Below are 19,548 nucleotides of genomic sequence, written 5' to 3'. Positions count from 1 at the left end.
AATAATGACATTGTAATCACTGATAAATAATCGCCGATGCCTCAGTACGACGACCTCAACTGGGACTATACGCGGACCAGTTGCTGCTGCTGGGTTCAGGGACACGCGCGCGTACTGTCGCTCCACGGCGATGACCCAGCTGTGGCTATTAAGTAGGAAGAGTCATCGTCGACAGAGAATCAGGCGTACTAGCGGCAGCGCTGCAGACTTGGGCATAGAACACTGAAGCAGAAAGAGCACAGCAGAAGGAGCGCACGGGGATTTTAATAGTCGTAATAATGCGAGTGATTTTCGCGCCTGAATCGTTGTTGTTAATGGCTACTTCTGCAATCGGCAGCGGCGGCTGCAGTAGCAATGGTTAAGATCTCTGTCGAAGAGAAAGGAAGATGATGGGCGACATGTAAGTGAGCGCTTGTCAGTGAGTACCTTTTTGCGTGTGCGCACGTACCTAGTAGTGAGCTGGATCCGCAATGTAAATGCAAATATGTGATGGTAACACCATCAGAGATATGGCTAGTCATTAAAACATGCGAAATGCGTTAGGAAATCCACTATACCCTGGTGCAAAAACCCGACAAGGCATCGTCAAACGCCAGGGGCCCTAGTAGAACAAAGCCCTCTACACCGTAGAGACTGATGTCCCGCCCATTTTAAACAGCGAGAAACTTCACAAGAATTAAATGTGCAATAACAGATACGGTTTCATTCTCAATATGCAAATTACGTTAGTCTTTAGATTCGATGATATAAGGTTTTAATCAGTGCTAAACTTTTACCATGTGGGAGCGGGCCTCGGATACCTTAAAAAAAGCGAAGGTTGATATAAAGAAGCAGATATTTTACAAAGACAACTGTAAGGCTAAACTCAGCGATCTCAAGAAAAGTTTAGGTAAAAAACACCCACAAATCAGACCGCGTCTTAACATGCATATTTACTGGAGGTAAATCGCTCATGTGTTGCAGAATAGTTTGAACCAACGTTCAGAAGCCCTTGAACACAGACTTCACATATACTTAAAGCTACCTTAAATTAGTTAGGTAGAACCGATTATGGCTTGGTCCATTCATGATCACCAGGCCACCATCTTTGTCCTTTTGTTATGCAATGGGATTATTAGTATGGATATAATCGAATCGAAGATCTGGTGGTCTATTGGTACTCAGAAACAACCTGTTATCCTGACTGTTTCGACTAATGATGTTTACACAATTGTTTCTCTCAGGCTTTTCACGGACGCGGTACAGATAGGATTGTATTCGGTCGACGCGTTCCTTAAAATAACAAGTTAAAAACTCACGATTTTCGCTTCTCCGCCAATTGCAGAACAAAGCAAAATCGACCTTGCTTTTTTATATCTATATACTTTTTTTTTATATATATATACGGGGAAAGCCCTGTTTACTTGCCTATTTAGGCTTTCATCTTGCTTTCCGCAAACACAACTGATATTTTAATGTATAGCTGTTATCGCTGATTCTGCAATTTAAAGATGCAACAGTTAAACAACAAAATGTTAATGTGTGTTAAAACACGCCGTGGCGTTGTTCACAGATACATCGATTCGTTCGTTCCGTCTAAATATACTCATAATACAAGTGAACACCACTGCTTGTTCTTAAATTTTCTCCATGCGATTTCTTCTCAGTGTTTTTATAAATAATAATTAGTAGTACCGCGTTGCCTCGTAGTCGTACACCGGCAATTTGGCATATTGTGCAAACAAGGCGTTCGTTATACTTTAATAGTTTAGTTTACTTTGGGTACTGCTATGCAAACTATATTTGTTTAAAATCTGAGCAAGGCTTGTGTTACATCAAAACTGCATGAACTGGTTTTATCTGAAACCACCACCATTCATGTCGGACTATGGGTCAGAGTTAAAGCCACGGAGCCCACTGATCACAGCTGGGACGAAGTGGGGCTATTTCCACAGCACAATTTTTTCGACACGTCTATGCCAGAATCTAAAGCAACATTGCCAGTTTTTAGAACCGCCAGTGGCATGAGGCTTTCATCTAATCGGTTAAATAGCTCATGTAGGGGTCTCTGCACACATCAGTTGTGTCTGTGTCCGACAGCATGTACACACATGTGCAATGCATATAAATAATTTTTTACTGCCATTAGAATGATGTTTGACAATAGGATGATTCGTAATGGGCGATTTGTTCCTTTCAAAATTGAAAACATCTTATATTTCCCTATTACCGAAAAAGGTAATTAAATACATTGCTCTATAATTTGCTCTAGGCACGACGCGTGAAGCCGACGCTTTTAGCAATAATTTGGTTCTACAACAAATATATGAGTTGTATAGTGTACAGATTATCTTACCCCACTCATAAGCTTATGATAAATAAAATAATTAGCTTAGATTACGGGAAATCTGTTCCAATATTGTTATTTTTTTTTTATATATACAAACATATTAATTTCAGCTTTACAGATAAAAAATTATTTTCCTATTACACTTAGAAAATGGTAAAAGTTAGTTAATCACGGATACTTACACCTTTCGGTGCTGGGACAGCAGACAGGTAGACTGAAGCTTTTGAGCAACATTTATACAAATCAATTTTAATTATTTTGAAAATGTTACCTTCCAAACATTCAATCTTGATTTGGGAAGAATTTTTTGAAAATGTCTGCATAAATATTTTCAGAAAAAGCACACAGTAAGATCTTTGAATGGTAAAAACCAACTGCAACCACGTGCAAGTCTGTATGACCATATGTGTGGTTATTAGGTCTTCTAGATTATTAGATCTTTTTTGTATGGAAAGGTTGTAGTACGTTATAGTAAATCTATTATTACCTAGTTTCTGTAACTCGCACCGATGCACTTGGCAAGAGTAACGATAACATTCCCCTAATTATTTTTAAGATCGGATAATTTGTGGTATGCAATGTGGTAATGCGTGGTTTAGATCTGGAATCTAATTTTTATAACATTTGAAGAATCGATGGTCAGAGCTTTACTCTTATATAAATATCGAAGTATTTTGTACATTCACTAAAAGTGCTGTTAGAATTTTTTCAAAATAGGCCAGTGATGGAAAATACTTTTTCAAGCTTCGAAAGCCTACTACAGCTTCGTATGAATAAACTCCACAGGTAATTACAGTTACTTAGTGCTCTTCACTAGCCCTCCTGTGTTTAGTGTTATCTGCAGTCGCTTTCGTCATATTATAGATACGTGTTTTCCCATAGCAACGGCACTCACTAACTGTACATATAAGAGTTAATGAACACTCTGCACACCGTCATTAAACGGCGCGCGATGTACCGACTGAGTCAGCTAACTTCCTGCAATAGTCAGACGCCCTGCCGAGACAAGTGGCCGCCGCCGTCTCTTCTGATTCAATAAGCGTTGTAGTCCTTAATAGCTAAATTAGAGTTGATAGTCCCCTAGCAAATTTTCTAAAATAGCCATACAATTGCAAAATGTCAAAAAAAAATCATTCCAAAATGTAAACATTCGAACACTTAGATAATTTTTTTATTTCAACGATTGGTTTAGGTGCAAATTTTCGGTTTCTGTATACCTGTTATTTCGCAATTCAAAGTAACCCACCAGCACCACCACCTGGAGTAATATAACATAAAGACAAAATAGCAGCATCGGCTCCGTTTGTTTGTCTTTCTTGCGTTCTCTGACTGAAGTTAGAGTGCTTACGTAGTGGACAGATAATTTGTGAGCTATTCGAGGTTATTCTTGGTATCGTTTACAATGCGGTTCCCTTTGCGAGTATTTGAAAAAAATGCTCACACTATCACATATGGGCACTAGCACATATGGGTCGAACGTGCAAAACATCTTTTACTCCCTGTGACGTGCTTCCAAGTCAAGCACAGGATCAAACCGAAGTTCTGTATGGCCTGCACTTCTGCTACCCAACGTAACTCAACCAGAGGACAATTGCGCACCTGTTTGTATGTACAACGAACGCTTTCACTGCCTTTGTGAGTTGAGAAAAGAAAGGTGCACTCATTATGGCTCTCTGGTTGTTCATTTTGCTCTGTTACTGGGTAGATAGGGTAGATTACGTTTATCAGATGATACTGAAAGCAGTCTCGACTTCAGTTTAATTAAAGGCTAAATATTATTATATTAATTAAATATAGTATAATAGGCACTTTCTGCAAAGCAATTAAAGTCTCTGTTTGATCTGTCTGTGTCTTCCCGCATTGCCAGTCAGAATGTACCACAGTACGAGCTCGTACTGTGGTACATTCTGACCCTGAATGGTACATCTAATCTCACTATATAAGCGAAGTACACTATATTTTGATGGGCCAACCTTATTTGCAAAGACAGCTTCAATTTTACCAGTATAGTCTTCGGTTATACTACAACAGTACATACATATAATCGAGTCATCAAACGACGAACTATTTACTTATCATGACTAATGCTGCGCCCTCTTTTCGCGTCACGCGATTCTGAGTATGTGGTAGTTCTCCCTGTGCCGTTCTCCCATTTATAGCATCGTCATCGTTCTCGAATCTCTTTACATAAACGAAGGAATGACTTAACGATTATGGATAAGGCCAGCTAAGTATAGCCAGTACATATAAAAGCAACATAAATATAAACGGTAGGTAATTGAGAATAAAGAAAATCTGTTCCAGTAATAGCCGTTCTGTACTAGACCTATGTAGGACAGTACGAGGTTTCAAAGATGAGGGTCTTGCAAACAAGGCTTTATAGCTGCACAGGGAGTTCGTTTAATCACGTTTGGTCATCGCTACGATCTCTTTGGGCCCTACCCATAAGGATAGCAAATGAACAAATACATAGATACATGAAATGTTAAGCAGTATTACCGTGAGCGGTTAACTAAAGGCAGACAGAGTAGTCTAGTGGTAGCAACAAATAAGCGCAAGTCATACACACAACTAGGAATCTTGACAGCATAGGTTTAGTAGTAGACAGTCTATTTGGAGAGCTTCATTTCTTACCTCCGCCATTGTCACCGCCGGCTGGTCTCAGGCCGCTTGGAAAAAAGAAAGATCAGTCATTACATCGGTCAAAATATATGTAGTGTATTATTAAGGCTTCATGTCACAAATGCATTGCGGGTTGATCACTATCAGATTAATAGAATGCCTAACATCCGGCAATCTACTTGTATCGTACTATTGTCTAACGTTCATAAAGTCACGTGACTATAATAATAATATTAGGTGTAGGAGCCTTTGCTTTTTTTTTGTTTGTTTTTTTTTTTCCATAATCAATGCTCAATAATTGTCTAAACATGTATACATCGAATACAGCGCTCGAATCACGATAGTAAGAATCCATTACGTACAAACAAATACAAGAAATTCAACGATCGCACGTGAAATGATGGGCCGATGGAGGATGCGCCACTAAGCTAGTCTGCTATGAAAAGTATGTTACTTTTCGACAACGAAATTTTTCAAACACATTACATGTACATACCTATTGCACAGGCAACAAACATATAAGTAAATAAAACATAGGGCCTATGGCCATTTCAATTTGACGGCTCACTTTTATTTCGAATAGTCAACAAGTATTGCACCGTTGCAACCTCCTTGAACTTAGATGTCGAAAAAAAAATATATATATTTTCGCAGTTACGCAGCCATCTTGCTAGCATATTAAACCCTTCAATAAAGCCTGGCTTTTGAAACAAGCTAATTTCAATTGCCTGTTAAATGAAACATGTTTTGGATCGATAACTGAACCAAATGATCAATTCAAAGCATGCAATGCGTGTTTCCCTGTTACATGAACTAGTCTATCAGGTAAAAATTTTGCTATATTTTTTTCTTATTTATGAATAGAATAAAGTCATATCAAACTATATTATGGCAATAAAGGATGTAAGCCGATAATCGTTTTAGGGATAAAATCTGTACGCTCTACATTTTTTTACTTAATATGAATGAATTGCTACTTTTACCCATTTAGTTGCCCATTTAGGCACAGTTAAGTATAGTAGAATATTCAAATACGTTCGCCAACTAAACACTTAAGAGTAACCGTAGAATCCACAATATCATTTTCCGTCCGCGATCAATCACCTGTCACCCCAGAAGCAGCACATATGGTCTCCTTTTGAACAACCCACGATCCACTAACGTCGGTCACATTAGGGATCTCGGTTACTCAAGAAAGCTACCTAGTGCTTCCGCGAGTCGTAATTTTTACGTTCAGCTACTTACTCACTAGCCACTTATTTATTAAACGGGTATCCAATATGAACAATTTTTTCAGCCAGTTGACACTTGTGTTTTATCCTAGTGGCCTAAAAGCATTCACGCAGCAAATGCGTTTTGTATCTCAGAGTCGGCCCGAAACGAACCCTTGAGTTGTTATTGCGTATAGCAACAACTGTGCTGCGATGAAGTTTTTTTGCTAGGAAAAAGCATATATTATCTTTTGATAGACAGACATTAAATTCAAGCAAATGATTGAATTTTGTTTCATAAAATTCCCGTGCTTCTTCGTGAAGACGGTGTAGATATTTGAAATACATTTTTTGTTAGTAAGTAAGAAAATACAATGAACTGTATACTCACGCATGGTTATCAACAGCCGAAGAAAACACACTCTTTTATTAGCCATTTAACACTCGGATAATGTCATCCAAAGGCGCCGACTCCAGTTCCCGCATACAACTGCGGTGTCTATGTCAGCTCAGTGCAGACACAATCATATGAACGCTTGAATTTCAGGATCATGTCAAAATTAGCATTTCATCGTTTATAAAACTATCATACGTTGAACAGATAGTATTTACGGGAATTTTGTATACTGCCAAAATCCAGCAGACTGCACTGGCTTAGAGGTGAAACTGTTTGAACACAGACGGTGAGTTTTGAGAGGGTGAAGGATCAAATATTTGACATTTTGTTGCCGGTACGAACGGATGTGAGTTAGACACGGTTTTGTATTTTATTTCCAAGGAGATTGGCCCTCTCAACAGATGCGTTCATAGCCTGTCAGAAGTCATAGCAAGCATTTTCTCTTCGGCCAATCGAGTTCTATGTCCAGTATCGCCGCTAGGCATTCCATCAAATCGCTAGCTCCCTGCGCGAAACGAAGTGTGTCTGTGTTCGGGTTCGAGACAACAACATGTCTCTAAGATTAAGGCAATAGTAGCCTAAAAAGAACCCGACATCCAGAAATCAGATCATGGCTATTTGATAAACGTCATTATATCCAAATATATTGCCAATGATTATCCTTTGACATTCGCAGTCCTCACAGCAGCAGAGTTTCGGCAACACTTAGTTCGACCGGTTACCCTTTGCTGCTCGCGAACAATTAATTCGAATAAAACAAAAGTAAAGAATAACAGCGGTTGCAGGTTGGCGCGCGTAAAACTATATTCACCTATGCCACAGGTCAATCAACAGGGTATATAAAGAAACCCTTAATCTAGTCATGAACAAACAGAACTCACGGATGTTGGAAATGCATGCGTCAGTTCAAATTTGGCGCCAACACATTCGCTATGAGTTTGGCAAAGTTATGTGTATATATATATATACATATATTTATGTATAATGTATAGAGTGATACCAGTTCTTACGTTTGACCAAAAACATTGTTCGAAGTTCAAAAATGAATTAATTTATTACGTATTTGCTTTTACTCTCTACGATTTTCTCACATCGCTCAGTACATTTATTCATTTCGTTTCTCCAGAAACTTTCAGAGTTGATGCTGAAAAGCTCGTTCAACTACTTTTTGAAGCCTTATTCATTGCTAAAAATATTATTGCGAAATCCATTCGTCAGTGATTGGAACAATGCTAATCCATCGGCGTGAGGTAAAAAAATGTCACAGGTGAAAAATAAACTTTCCATTCAAGGCTTTGTACGTCATCAAAGCTAATAACTTTAGCCTCTTAGTCTTGGAGTATCATTGTAGCCCTGTTTATTTGATACAATTGATGTACACTTGTTTTTCTCAGGCATTCCTCAGTTTATAGGCCCTTTCCAGTCCCGTTAAGTGCAAAAAATTATTCCTGCAATCAATTTTTTTGAAAGGAGGATTTGATTCAACTCTGTGCGTAGGCATATATCCAGGAGCTGCCTATTTCTTTAGTTGTTTTATGTTGACCTGAAAACACCATTAACTGTCACCGATAACAATTCTGTGTAAAACCAGTGCCACACAAGATGTTAAGAGAAACAGAAGCCGTGCTTTCCTGTACCTTTATTTAGTTTAACGGGCACCCAAACTTGAATTTTTTAGTAAACCCCATAGGGTTAAAATGTCTTTTAATAGACATACATGACCACAGTTCACCTTCCTTCAAGTTGTAGACCGTGTTCTCTCAAAACCCCCTTTTAGTGCTTCTCAACGACCTCGGATGGCGAACCGACACTTCCTGTTCCAAAATGCCATTATTAAATTTCGTAAACCGCTGCTGAACGGTCTTCCTAGACATGGAATCTATCTCTACTACGCATGTTACAAGTAGCCAGGGCCGTTTCGACGGTACTTTCGCCTCGAACTTGAGGTAACATGACGGTCACTGCACAATGAAATTTAAAATGGCTCCTGCAGCTGATAGAAGGAGCACTTTCGAATATTCTAAAAACAAAAGTAAACCAACAGTGGAAAGATAAGGAAAGTCATTTGAAAAAAGTTGTCCCCTATGTTCCAAATAAAACAGATCCAAACAATCGAAAGAAATGAAATAATCCACAAAAATGTTTTATAGAAAAGGGGTTCACCTTACAGAAAATCTTATCAGTCATTAAATATCTTGAGAAATTTCAGTGTTTTCGGACATAACTTGCTATCCCTTCCTCTACTTTCTGTCATATTATTAAATATTTTCAATAAAATATAAAGAGTAATGAGAGAAAAAAATACAATGGTAATAACATTTACCCGCATGCGGATATATAGATACATATCCGTAGGAGAAGAGTTGTGTTTGATATGGGTAATCATCGCTGCCATAGTCAAAGATCCTCATCGCTATCACAGTAAGTAATATATTTAGTTGTGAATTTCGGTGATAATATATAACGGTACCTTGACGCATAGTTTAATTGACGTAAGCGCTCGAAAATGGCATTTTGATTTCCCAATCCTTCGGTTTAAGCGAAAAAATGTACTACTTAGCTTCTGATTTATTTTAACATACATTTTTGGGACTTGGGCATTCTACCTACTACAGCACATAAAATGTTAATTTTCCATCAGCGTTTTAAAAAAGATGCATTATACAGAATTTTCTCATTAGAATGCCTGAGATGATCATACCAATTGTTGTGGTGTACCTTAGAAATGCTGTACAGCTACTAAATTTAGCGTCTGGCAGTGAAATAGTAACTACTGACACATAAAGATGGGGAAAGTTGGACGGTTATGATGGTGACCTCTAACGTTATGTTTGCTTTTTTTTTTCTTTTCTAAAAATGCATTTTTCGATAGTGCACTATGTATTTTTAGAAAAAAAAAGGTAAGGCAAAATCCTTCTTAAGCAGCTTTAAACTTTATTACCGAACCTTGTCGCTCTCTTTGTTATGCGTAATATCCCTTACTTAAATTTTATATTATTTTAAAAGTATACATAATTAAAAAAATATCACCGGTACTCTTTGACACCGTGAAACATTGATTAATCTCTCGTAGAGTTGAACTTTTTCTTATTCTAAAATCCAAATGGTCTACAAGCCTATGTGCAATCACTAAAATGTGACGCTGATTCCCAAAACCATTTTGGGAATCTTTTTGTTTTTCCAAAAAAAAAGCTCTTAGAAATGAGCAATCCATATATCGTACGAAACGTAGTCGTATTTTTGTATGTAGTACACTGACAAGAACAATAGAAATATCCACCACTCTACTTTTTGCCCAGTTTTTAAACAGCTATCCCAGTAAATACACATACACTTCCGCTAAACTAAAAAGCTTTTCTACCCGACACGATTTACGAAAGGTTACGTTACTGCTACAGAGATAATTAGTAATTACCTGCGTGCTAGCGTACGCAGGAACGGAGTAATGCGGCGTGCAGATATCTAAATTGTGCCTAACCAATTTTCTTTAATTGATCTTTAAAAAGTGGTCGTTTTAAAAATAGGGTCCCTCTGCAAATTAAACGCTGAATCGATGGTTGGTTACTTTCCCATGGAAGCGTTATGGATGAAAAGACAAATACATTTTAAACTTGAATGTTGCGATAGTTTACGCGACATAAAAAAGCAGGTGCGGAATAGAAGTAATAGATTTCCGGCTGCGTGTCCAACTAGTTCAAATACGGCAAAATTGAAATATTTGTAAGACATTACAAGTATGCAATATACTCAAAACTTTAACTAATAAGCGTACTTTAGTTAATACGGAACTAAACCATATAGTCGTCAGTCGTCGAAGAGAGCTTCATGACTGATTTTAGTCAATTTTCGAGCGTCTTCATGCAGATCAGTTAAGGTTAACGTAGAAGAAATTGTCTCCATGGTAGGTCCCTTATAGATGTACAGTAGACAACAGACGATAACAATAATAATCTCACTGGTGTCGGCCGAACCCCGAAAGGCTATGCGTACACAGTGTGTCATCTAATTCAGTGGATAAACAACAATAATCATATCAACGAAAAGACCTGCTCCGGCCGTCGCTAGTATATCGGTACAAAAAGCTACGCCTTCTACTTTTCGAGAGAAACCATACAACGGAAAAGAATCTCGTCAAAAGGGTTTTCATTGGGGAGCAAATTAAGGTAATGTATCTTGTATAAGCGTTCGGGTAACGGCATGAACTCACTGTCGTAGTTCTAATATATTTGTCATGTCTCACTTCTAAGGATCCGTAAATCCAAAGTCTGTTATCTCTCGATGTAAGTCAAACATAAAAAACAGTAAATGTTGGATTTAGATTTGATGAACTAACACCACTTGCGTCTAAAAAAGCTCGCCGTAGGGAACATTACTGCTTCGGCATTATTTACAATATCACAGTCAGTGAGTATGTACTCGAACTTGCAAATTGACTGAAAGATGATGTTTTTTTTCTATACGCTGATGTGTGATAAGGTAGCACAAACAAACCGGGTCTATGAAACAATTACCGTAAGTACTGCCCCTCTTAATACATAAATCAGAGATCATCACACACACTTAGTCGAGACTAAAGTAATTGACGTCTTTCTCCTTCGGGTAAATAACATATCCATAAGGTGTGAAGGCCTGTCTTAGAGCTAGCTTGACATCTGTACATTTCGTTACGACTAAGGACAATGCAGTTAACATCCGCTGCTGCCGCCACGATCACCTGATAGTCGCAGGACGTATCGAGATGCTGGCTCGACGACAACGACGAGACATAAGAATAGAACTTTCATATTTACTTCATAAGTAAGCAAATGAGATGTAAAAGCCATTTGTCAATATCCTAGCAGTGCTTTACGTTGACACTAGTAAAGATCGGCAAGGAATTTGCTTAATATCTATACAAGTTGGGTATAGATTTATTTTATTATATTGGGTTTAGGTCGTAGCACCCGACTGGTTAAGCAACATTAGTTGGCGATAAAGTGTCTTCACTTGATCTTTTTTGAACTAATTACTCTAATATAATAATTAGTAATCAATTTTATATGAAATACGTATTTTTATTTGAAAGGAGAATCCGTTAACTTGTTAGTGTTTGGTATACATGCTTCATTTCATTCACTACACAGGACGTCCGCCTTAAAATGGCTATGGGAACCATACGTAGTACTTAACGTTCTATTATGTAAACCCACATTTCATTAACATCGTTACGTACAGCGTTAACGAAGGAAAGAAACTACTTGCCCAACTTCTACTAAGTACTGTAATATTCAATCTGAAAGAAAATACGACAACTACGCCTTATACACGATAACGTAAACACGATCTATTATCTAATTATAGTCGATATGCTAAATAGGTAAAAAGCATACATGAGTAACATTAATCCAATACGAAGTGAAGGACTAACCTTAAATTCGCCAATTCGTTCACGTTTGCCCTACCGACCCATCATAAACAGGTACCTGAAATAAACACAGCAAAAACAACGATAAGAACGGATTTTCTATAAAATATTCGAAAAGTGAACTAAGTAGCTTCTATGCTCACTCATTTCGTGTATATGCACGCATGATTGCTAAATATCAAACCTTCGAGTCAGAGGGCTTAGTTTACATAAACCCTCGGCTATCGCGGAAAAATTCGCAGCCTAAAATCAGTAATGCGACAATGAGATTTGTCTATCTGGAAGCACGAAGACAACGAATTTTGATATTTTGACTATAAATAGGATCAATAATAATAATAATATTGTAAACAAATGTCAATACTAGGTTCGATGAACCGACAGCAAGTAAAATGCTAAACAGAAAAATATATATAAAATGGCCAAATTACGTCCGCACTCTTGCTTATGGTTCGCGCCTAAGACTGTATCGAAACAGAAACGGATATATAAATTTGCTTTATATACTGCTTAAGAGTGATTTCTAAATATGTTGTTTATTTAATATAACCACCACCTACCGCGATCATATCTTCAATACGAGACTTAAACTGCTCACAGGTTCGTTTCAAATAAATCTGCCAATAATCTATTGATAAAGGCACAAGTTAGCGAGTCGACGTTGCCGTATTGAGACCGGTTGGACTCTCACTGGATGACGCTCCAGGCACGGTAATCCAGCAGAATTTTACCTGTTCGACGGCCACAACTGCCCTTTCCGAAACAGGCGTATATTCTCAAAACAGTCAAGCCGCAATAACCGACTAATATGAGCCTGTGTTCCGTAGTTGCAAGGCGTAAAGCCTTCTACATTTTACCTTCAGACCTCTTGGCTATAAACGATTGGACAACAATTTGTAGAGCACGTAAGTTTTTTTAGTAACTCGTTCGCCTTTTTGAAGAGATCGTATGTCATCATCTCCTTAGCCGCTGTTACATTGTCCGAAAACGCGAGCGGACAGACGCTCCGGGTAGGTTGCCATGCAGATAAATGAGGACCCTAGACACAACAAGTGGCCAAATCTTAGCGGGACCTCGGATTTCACTTGCTCTGCGATGAACCAAGAACTGTACAATTCCTGCCTAACTACTACCTTTACGAATGTTTAGTCTTTTCTTGAACAAAAAAAGAACGAATATTGTTTACACTGCAACAACTTCAGCTTAACATTTTTTGTTCCAAATAATCAATTAGATTGCTCAGGCCACGCAAGTGAATAAAGATCTTGTTTTTTAAAGATAACATAGCTAGCAGAGCTTCAAATTTCTATAAGGCTATCTCCAATGATACCGTCTGTATGTTTTCTTTTATAGAACATGCTGCTTCTAGACAATACATCTTGATGTTTTCTTTTTAACGTAGGCTTTTGTTGCATCAACCAGGACTGGCAATCACGTCGTTCAGGTGAACTCTTCATGACCATCGAAAAAAAAGCACACGAAAACAATTAGCAGTAAAGTGAATGAAGCCTACAAGTTAGAAACACCAACCTGTTATACATCAACTAGCTCATTCTAGGTCTTGAAACGTTAATTTTATGACAAGAGCGCAGCGATTCATGAGAAAAGATAGGTTTATAGGTTGTTTTCGATCAAAATGCAATGAACGCTCTACAAGCACACAATATATATGATTATCAAATGTTTTTTTAGTTTAGCTTAACTAAGAGAGTCACAAATTTAGTGCTCAGTGAAAATATAGTATCCAAAAATGTCAACGCTTTTTATCTGACTCAGATATCACATGTACTAATGTATCTATCACCTAAGTCCTAATAATAAGCTTGGTTTTGTTTTGCATGACATCAAAGATGATGAATCCGCTTCAGACTTCGAAGATAGACATCAAGATATTGAAATGCATACTAAGAAACACAGATTAAGTGACTTACGGCTTTCAGGAAGAAGAATTCCTACTAGTAAACTTTACGAAGGGCTTAAGTATGATATGAAACAACCGCCTTGATTACAAGATGCCTATATATGTTCATTGAAGTATCAAACGTTTCTAATAAAAGAGCGATCAACATAAACTGAACTAACACTACTAAGCTTTTGTTTTTCTAACAGCAGAGAATTATCAACATCAATTGCGCATAGAAACGTACTACTTGATATCACTTGCGTGCAATATGACCTCGGCAAAGATTAACTTCTTGAGGAGGCCAGGTATGCCTTGTAGGGCTTTTGGGGGTGGGAGCACTGAGAAATCCATTTACAATATTCTACAAATTCCTATTGTTTAAGAACGAAGTAAGGCAATCTGCTCCGGTGTACTGAATATATCCCAGAAATAAACCTTTCTTATCCCGGGCTTTTTGTTGAGGATTCAGTATTTCATAAGGCCGTAAGTTGCAGCATTATCATGCTAGATCAATGGAATCTTTGATGATAGGTTGATTAGAAATTAAGATGTTTTGTAAGCAGAGAAAAAAAACACTATACATATGTTTACCCACATGCAACTTATGTGGATAAACCAAAACGGAAATTCTTGAATAGAAGAAATTCATAGCTATTTTGATTTGGCTGGGTAGCTATTGTATGTAGACCACAAAGGAATACTGCGTATTCTCGTACCATCCAGTCTTTTTCTTAACTTAGCCAACGTACATCCATTAAGAGAGGTTCGACAAACTCTATTTCTGGAACCCATTCGGGATCTTTCACCTTTCCTCAACAAATAATGAAATCGCTAAAAAGTAAACACTTTAAGTGTGTTCGAGTTACGATGTTTTGTTTCGAGAATATATTAGCTATTCCGTATTTATTATTACGCGATTTAATACAGATCAAAAATGCAACATTAGCACGTATTGTACTCATAAACTAAATAGGCTCAATTCGTAAGGCATAATAAAGCAACAAAAAAAAAATCCGGAATAGTTCGTAGCAGCTTTGTTTACATCTGTGCAATACAGTCACTATGGAAATGACATAAAAACAATCAAATTCAATTTATCCAGGATACAATTACTGGATCTGTTTTGTTTTTTAGAACGTTTAAAAGAGAGAACCAAATTAACATCTAGCCTGTGTATCCCCAGCGATCCTACTAACTGTACCAACAATTTTATATAGTTGATGTTTTTCTAGGTGTCCGACTCAGCAGAACAAATGTAGTAGTCTAGTATAAATGCTATTAGCGTATAATATTAAGCTGCGACAAGGAAATCCGGTGGATTTTTTAATTGGACGACCATTACATTAATTAGTTTCTTCTCGTATGTTTCAGTGCTTCTGGACAAGTTACCTAAATAAAGTACTAAGCATTACTTCAAACGACTGGCTCCCGTCCTCTACGTGTCTACCACTAGATTCAAACCTATAGCCAAAATTTAGCTAACAAATACATTACCCGCTACTCGGCTATGACGACTGTACCTACATACTATATAGCTAGCATATGCCTATAGTGTCCGCTCTCATGATTCATTGAAGTAAATCTGCGGCAGGGTATGGTAAAGTGCCGACTTAGATCGGGGTGAAAGGTGGCAGGTTGAATACTCTCCAGGAAGTACCTGAGGGATGGCGACGCGGTCTGCATACTTTCTCTTGCTGTATCAATGGTCCACGCATGACTTGAGATAACGTTATACAGTAATCACCTAATCTAAGTAACAACTTTTGATTGCTTTGATGCTCAACAATGATACTATTAATACCCGAACCCACTGTCACCGAGCTCAATTTCTTTCGCCAATGTATAAAGAGTGGACAATATTTCGTCTGTGGCGCTCGTTTACTTACGTAAGTGGGTTTTTGCTGATTAAAATTCCGCAAATTTCACGTAAAATACGCCGTACTCATTTCCAACTTGTCTGGTATCGATGTACAAAGGATCCATTTTTCATTTAGTTTCCGCATTTTCAGTACTGAGATTATAACTTGGTAATGCACTACATGTGAAATGCCAATTTTGGCCGACAAAGCCCCTAGACTTCAAGCCCTGCTTTCGGGAAAAGTTTTTTCGATTACGGTGACACGTTCTTGTCTTTCGGGTCCCGACATCTGGTTGCCTCTGCGCTACCTTCCGGTATTCCAATCTCCATTTTTAAAACGTTCGCACCACCCACTTACTGTGCTACCGTTCAAAACCTTTCTCTCCAATATCTACACCGATCGTCGATTAATTTTCGCGGCAGGAATCCTAAATTGATATCTTCCCGAGTAAACTCAACTTGTTGGTTCTCACTGGCTAATTTCTAGAGACCTGAGTGATCTACCAAGCAATTTCGATTGTGCCTTAAAAATGATTTAATTTCAAATCCCTTCATAAGAGCCTAACAATAAATGTGATTTTAAAAAGATATATAATATTAATCAATAATTAATAACATAGTAACCTCTGTCATACAGTATCTCACTGACATCTCAAATGAACTTTTTAATATATATGTACACCATGAATTGCAACTATTGGCTATATACAACTCACAAAGCACTTTTGGTTGTTAGAGAACCAAGAATTGTCGAGCCACCTGGAATGATTTTTTTTTTCTTAACTTCTCAAGAAGAACCTTGAGGGATGCAAGGTTATAACATAGCAGTAATTAGCTTAAACGCAAGTAATAAACATTGCTGGATAATTGAAAACATTTTGTTTCCATGTTGATTTATGAATCAGTAACATATTGTAACTATCGCCTGAATTAAGCTTTCAGTATGATACGAAGCTATGCCGGTAATAAAGCAAAAAATTAGAGGATAGATAAAATGTTGAAAGCAATGCCATATCTCTGTAGCTGTAGAATACGCATCTGTCGGACTGTTCCTAGGCCGATCGTTTTCATGCTATCATTTTACGTCATGTGATAGATTCATTGCGGCCAAATAACTTAGTAGAGACAAATAAAGGCAGGGATAGATCTACGAAGAGAACAAGTTTCATTAGAAAAAGCGTAGATAAACAGCTACACAACGTGGCTGAGAATGACAAACCTTTAAAAAAACAGAGATAATAACAACTTTCGATCACCAATGACTTTCTATTATAGAAATTTATCTTTTCCTTATAACTGTTCAAAAATATCATTGTAACTATATTTATGTGTTGATTAAGTTTGATTTGTACACATTAGTGTTTCACAGTAGAAATGAAAAACTTATTAAAAACGATTATGCATCAAAATCTAACAACAAAACCGATCTTTGGAAATTTTATCATAGAAAATAGTAGATAGACTAATACACATCATAACCAATGAAGTTGTGGATATCACTTCTCTACCGTTATAAGATGAACAGTGATTTTATAAAACTGTTATCATTATACTGCAGGACACCGTCACTGCAAGAACTAAGTTTAAATCTCGTCAGCTGCCTGATTAATATAATGTAGCGCGCGGTCGTAAATCACAACGACGCAACTCAGTACAACACCAGACTCGGTATTACCAGTGACTCCATTCTGCAAAAGTAGTTTTAGAACCAAGCGTCTAGTGTTCTAGTGAAATAACATACACAAGAACGTCGTATCCATAAAAGTTGCCACGTCTGACGCTATGAGAGGATTTGTCTTCGCACCCTAAGCGATAATAATTCGCGAGCTTCCTGCTTTTGTCAAAATGGTTCGGGTTTTACGTCTGGTACTGGCGCCATTGAGCATTGCCTCACACGGCCCAACGTGAAACGAATACCCGGATAAAACCTAGACCACTACGTGACCCTAAGATTTGCCGGCAGACGCACCATCACGGGGACTATGCCTAGGGTGCGCTACTTTTGTCTTAGCAAACAGAAGGAAGTTCTGCAACAACTTCCTTTTTTGCCACCAAGGTTACCTACTGCAAATAATTAGGAATATTTGCAAAAACTCAGACATAGTTTAGTCGAGGTTATATAGACTGATGTTTTTTAAACGTGTGCAGCCAGATAAAATTTGCTTTGCATTGCTAAATCAACTGACTAACTAACCGTCGTGATGGCCAAATTGCGCTTTCCAGCATACTATCCCAAAGGTATCCGCTATTTTCTTCGGGGACATCCGAACAATATCAAAGCAGTCTCGTTCGAGCGGGAAAGGATGAAATCATAAAAGCCAGCTAGGTCATGGTTGTCAGCATTATCCTTCTTTAAGCCTGTAGAACTAGCCCCGAAAACGCCGCGCTGGTAACATTTCCCTATTGGTCCCTTTAGACGTTAATGCTTCCTATATATATATATTCGCATGAAGCACGTTAAATTAAAGCAAGAAGCTATATAACGAAAATAATGATAAAAATAGAATTATATAATTTTATTTAAGATATACAATGTTAGTCCTCTTAGCATCCGAATTTTATATAATAAATCTCCCTACATATAAGTAACTCGCTCTGAAATAGGTTTGCATTTTTAGCGCTACGTTGCATTATACCTTCCATTTACTTACCAGATGCGTCGCCAATGTCTGAGAGTTGTAGTTGACGTTTTAATCCATTATATAAAGTATTCTTATATGCGTTAAACGACTCAGGTTACGGTCACCATCATTCATTAAAAATGTGGTTACTAATTAAAAATTAGGACCAAAAAATACTACTGCACTCGTAGAAACACTCGACAGACACCATGTGTGACATTCTTTTCTAAGGACGGGTCCAATTCCAAAAAATATATATTTTTTTGAAATTGTATGTACATATATATATATATATATATATATATATATATATATATATATATATGTACAGGGTTTTCGGTTTACAGTCAGACTGTTTGTCATAGCAGTAAACATCTGTCCATCCGTTATTTCTGCTGGCAAAAAGCCTGTTTCACCTAAAACGAAACCGCAGACTCATCATAATGGGAAAGGTGTGCCGCTCGCGTATTGAACGAAGATCAGCTGTCATTCAATCTCTTTACGTGGGACGAACCACCCATCAACATAAACTTGATTTTTTGCCCGAAATTTATAGTCTACGTTATTGATAGTTTCTATAAAGCTGCAGGAAAATCTGCAGAGCTTTGTAAGAAAAAAGAACGGAAGATCATTAATAGGATTTAGATTTACAGCGCTCTCAAGTAACGTATACCGTATATCCTGAACTTTGGATACCAAAACTAGTGATATTTTGCGAGAGGAGAGTATCTCTTAGTAATTGGGTCGTCTAGATAAGCCCCAGCGGCTAATCTGTTGGAGACGTTTTGGTCCCGGTATTTTGGGTCCTTCGAGCAGCTATTAACTGCACATTGTGCGAGATTTTTTATGTGGAGCGTCTTTGAGCGACACTCGTAAGGAGCGCTTGATGCACGGCGATTGTTGAAAAGTTGTTTGCGGGTTAAAGAAGGAATATTTTTTTGTAGTGACTGGTTAATGATCTCAAAGTCGCCGTCGATGGTAGCTAAATTCAATAAAAATGATCATCAAGGATAGCAATCTTACCACGTACAAAAAATTTCATTGAATTCTATTCTTGTTTAAAAACAGTTTTAGAGACAAAAAGCCTAAGGAAATCTCTTAATTTTCTTAATCTTAGAATTTATATATGTATGTATGTATATGTACAAATATACACTAAAAAGAATGTAGTGGACATTGCAGTTTGTAAAACGATATATCTAT

General features: G+C 37.5%; 1 protein-coding gene and 1 long non-coding RNA gene across 12 annotated transcripts in view; one reads left to right on the top strand and one right to left on the bottom strand.

The window, feature by feature from the left end:
* LOC111259306 (uncharacterized) overlaps window positions 1-19,548 on the bottom strand; it is a 55,807-nt gene that overhangs the window by 17,783 nt on the left and 18,476 nt on the right. For 5 of the 11 annotated variants that reach the window (XR_015310531.1, XM_022831213.2, XM_086967850.1 and 2 more), the window contains exons 2-3: window positions 11,967-12,021; window positions 4,964-4,998 (exon numbers count right to left, since the gene is read on the bottom strand). The exons of 1 other annotated variant lie outside the window; for it this stretch is intronic. Coding sequence is in view for 5 of the 10 variants with exons in the window: in XM_022831213.2 (XP_022686948.1) it covers window positions 4,964-4,972 (9 nt within the window). In the remaining 5 variants the exon portion in view is untranslated. Of the gene's footprint in view, window positions 1-4,963; window positions 4,999-11,966; window positions 12,022-12,523; window positions 12,619-19,548 lie in introns of those variants that run through there. 5 more of the 11 variants (XM_022831217.2, XM_022831216.2, XM_022831215.2 and 2 more) reach the window with 3 other exon arrangements.
* LOC147753660 (uncharacterized) lies at window positions 12,700-14,044 on the top strand. Its single transcript, XR_015310532.1, has 3 exons — window positions 12,700-12,868; window positions 13,366-13,407; window positions 13,814-14,044. It is a non-coding gene; the product is annotated as an uncharacterized LOC147753660 (long non-coding RNA).

The sequence above is a fragment of the Varroa jacobsoni genome, unplaced genomic scaffold, assembly GCF_002532875.2.
Source record: "Varroa jacobsoni isolate VJ856 unplaced genomic scaffold, vjacob_1.0 scaffold_319, whole genome shotgun sequence".
NCBI lineage: Eukaryota > Metazoa > Arthropoda > Arachnida > Mesostigmata > Varroidae > Varroa > Varroa jacobsoni.
This window is presented reverse-complemented; position numbering and strand designations above follow the sequence as displayed.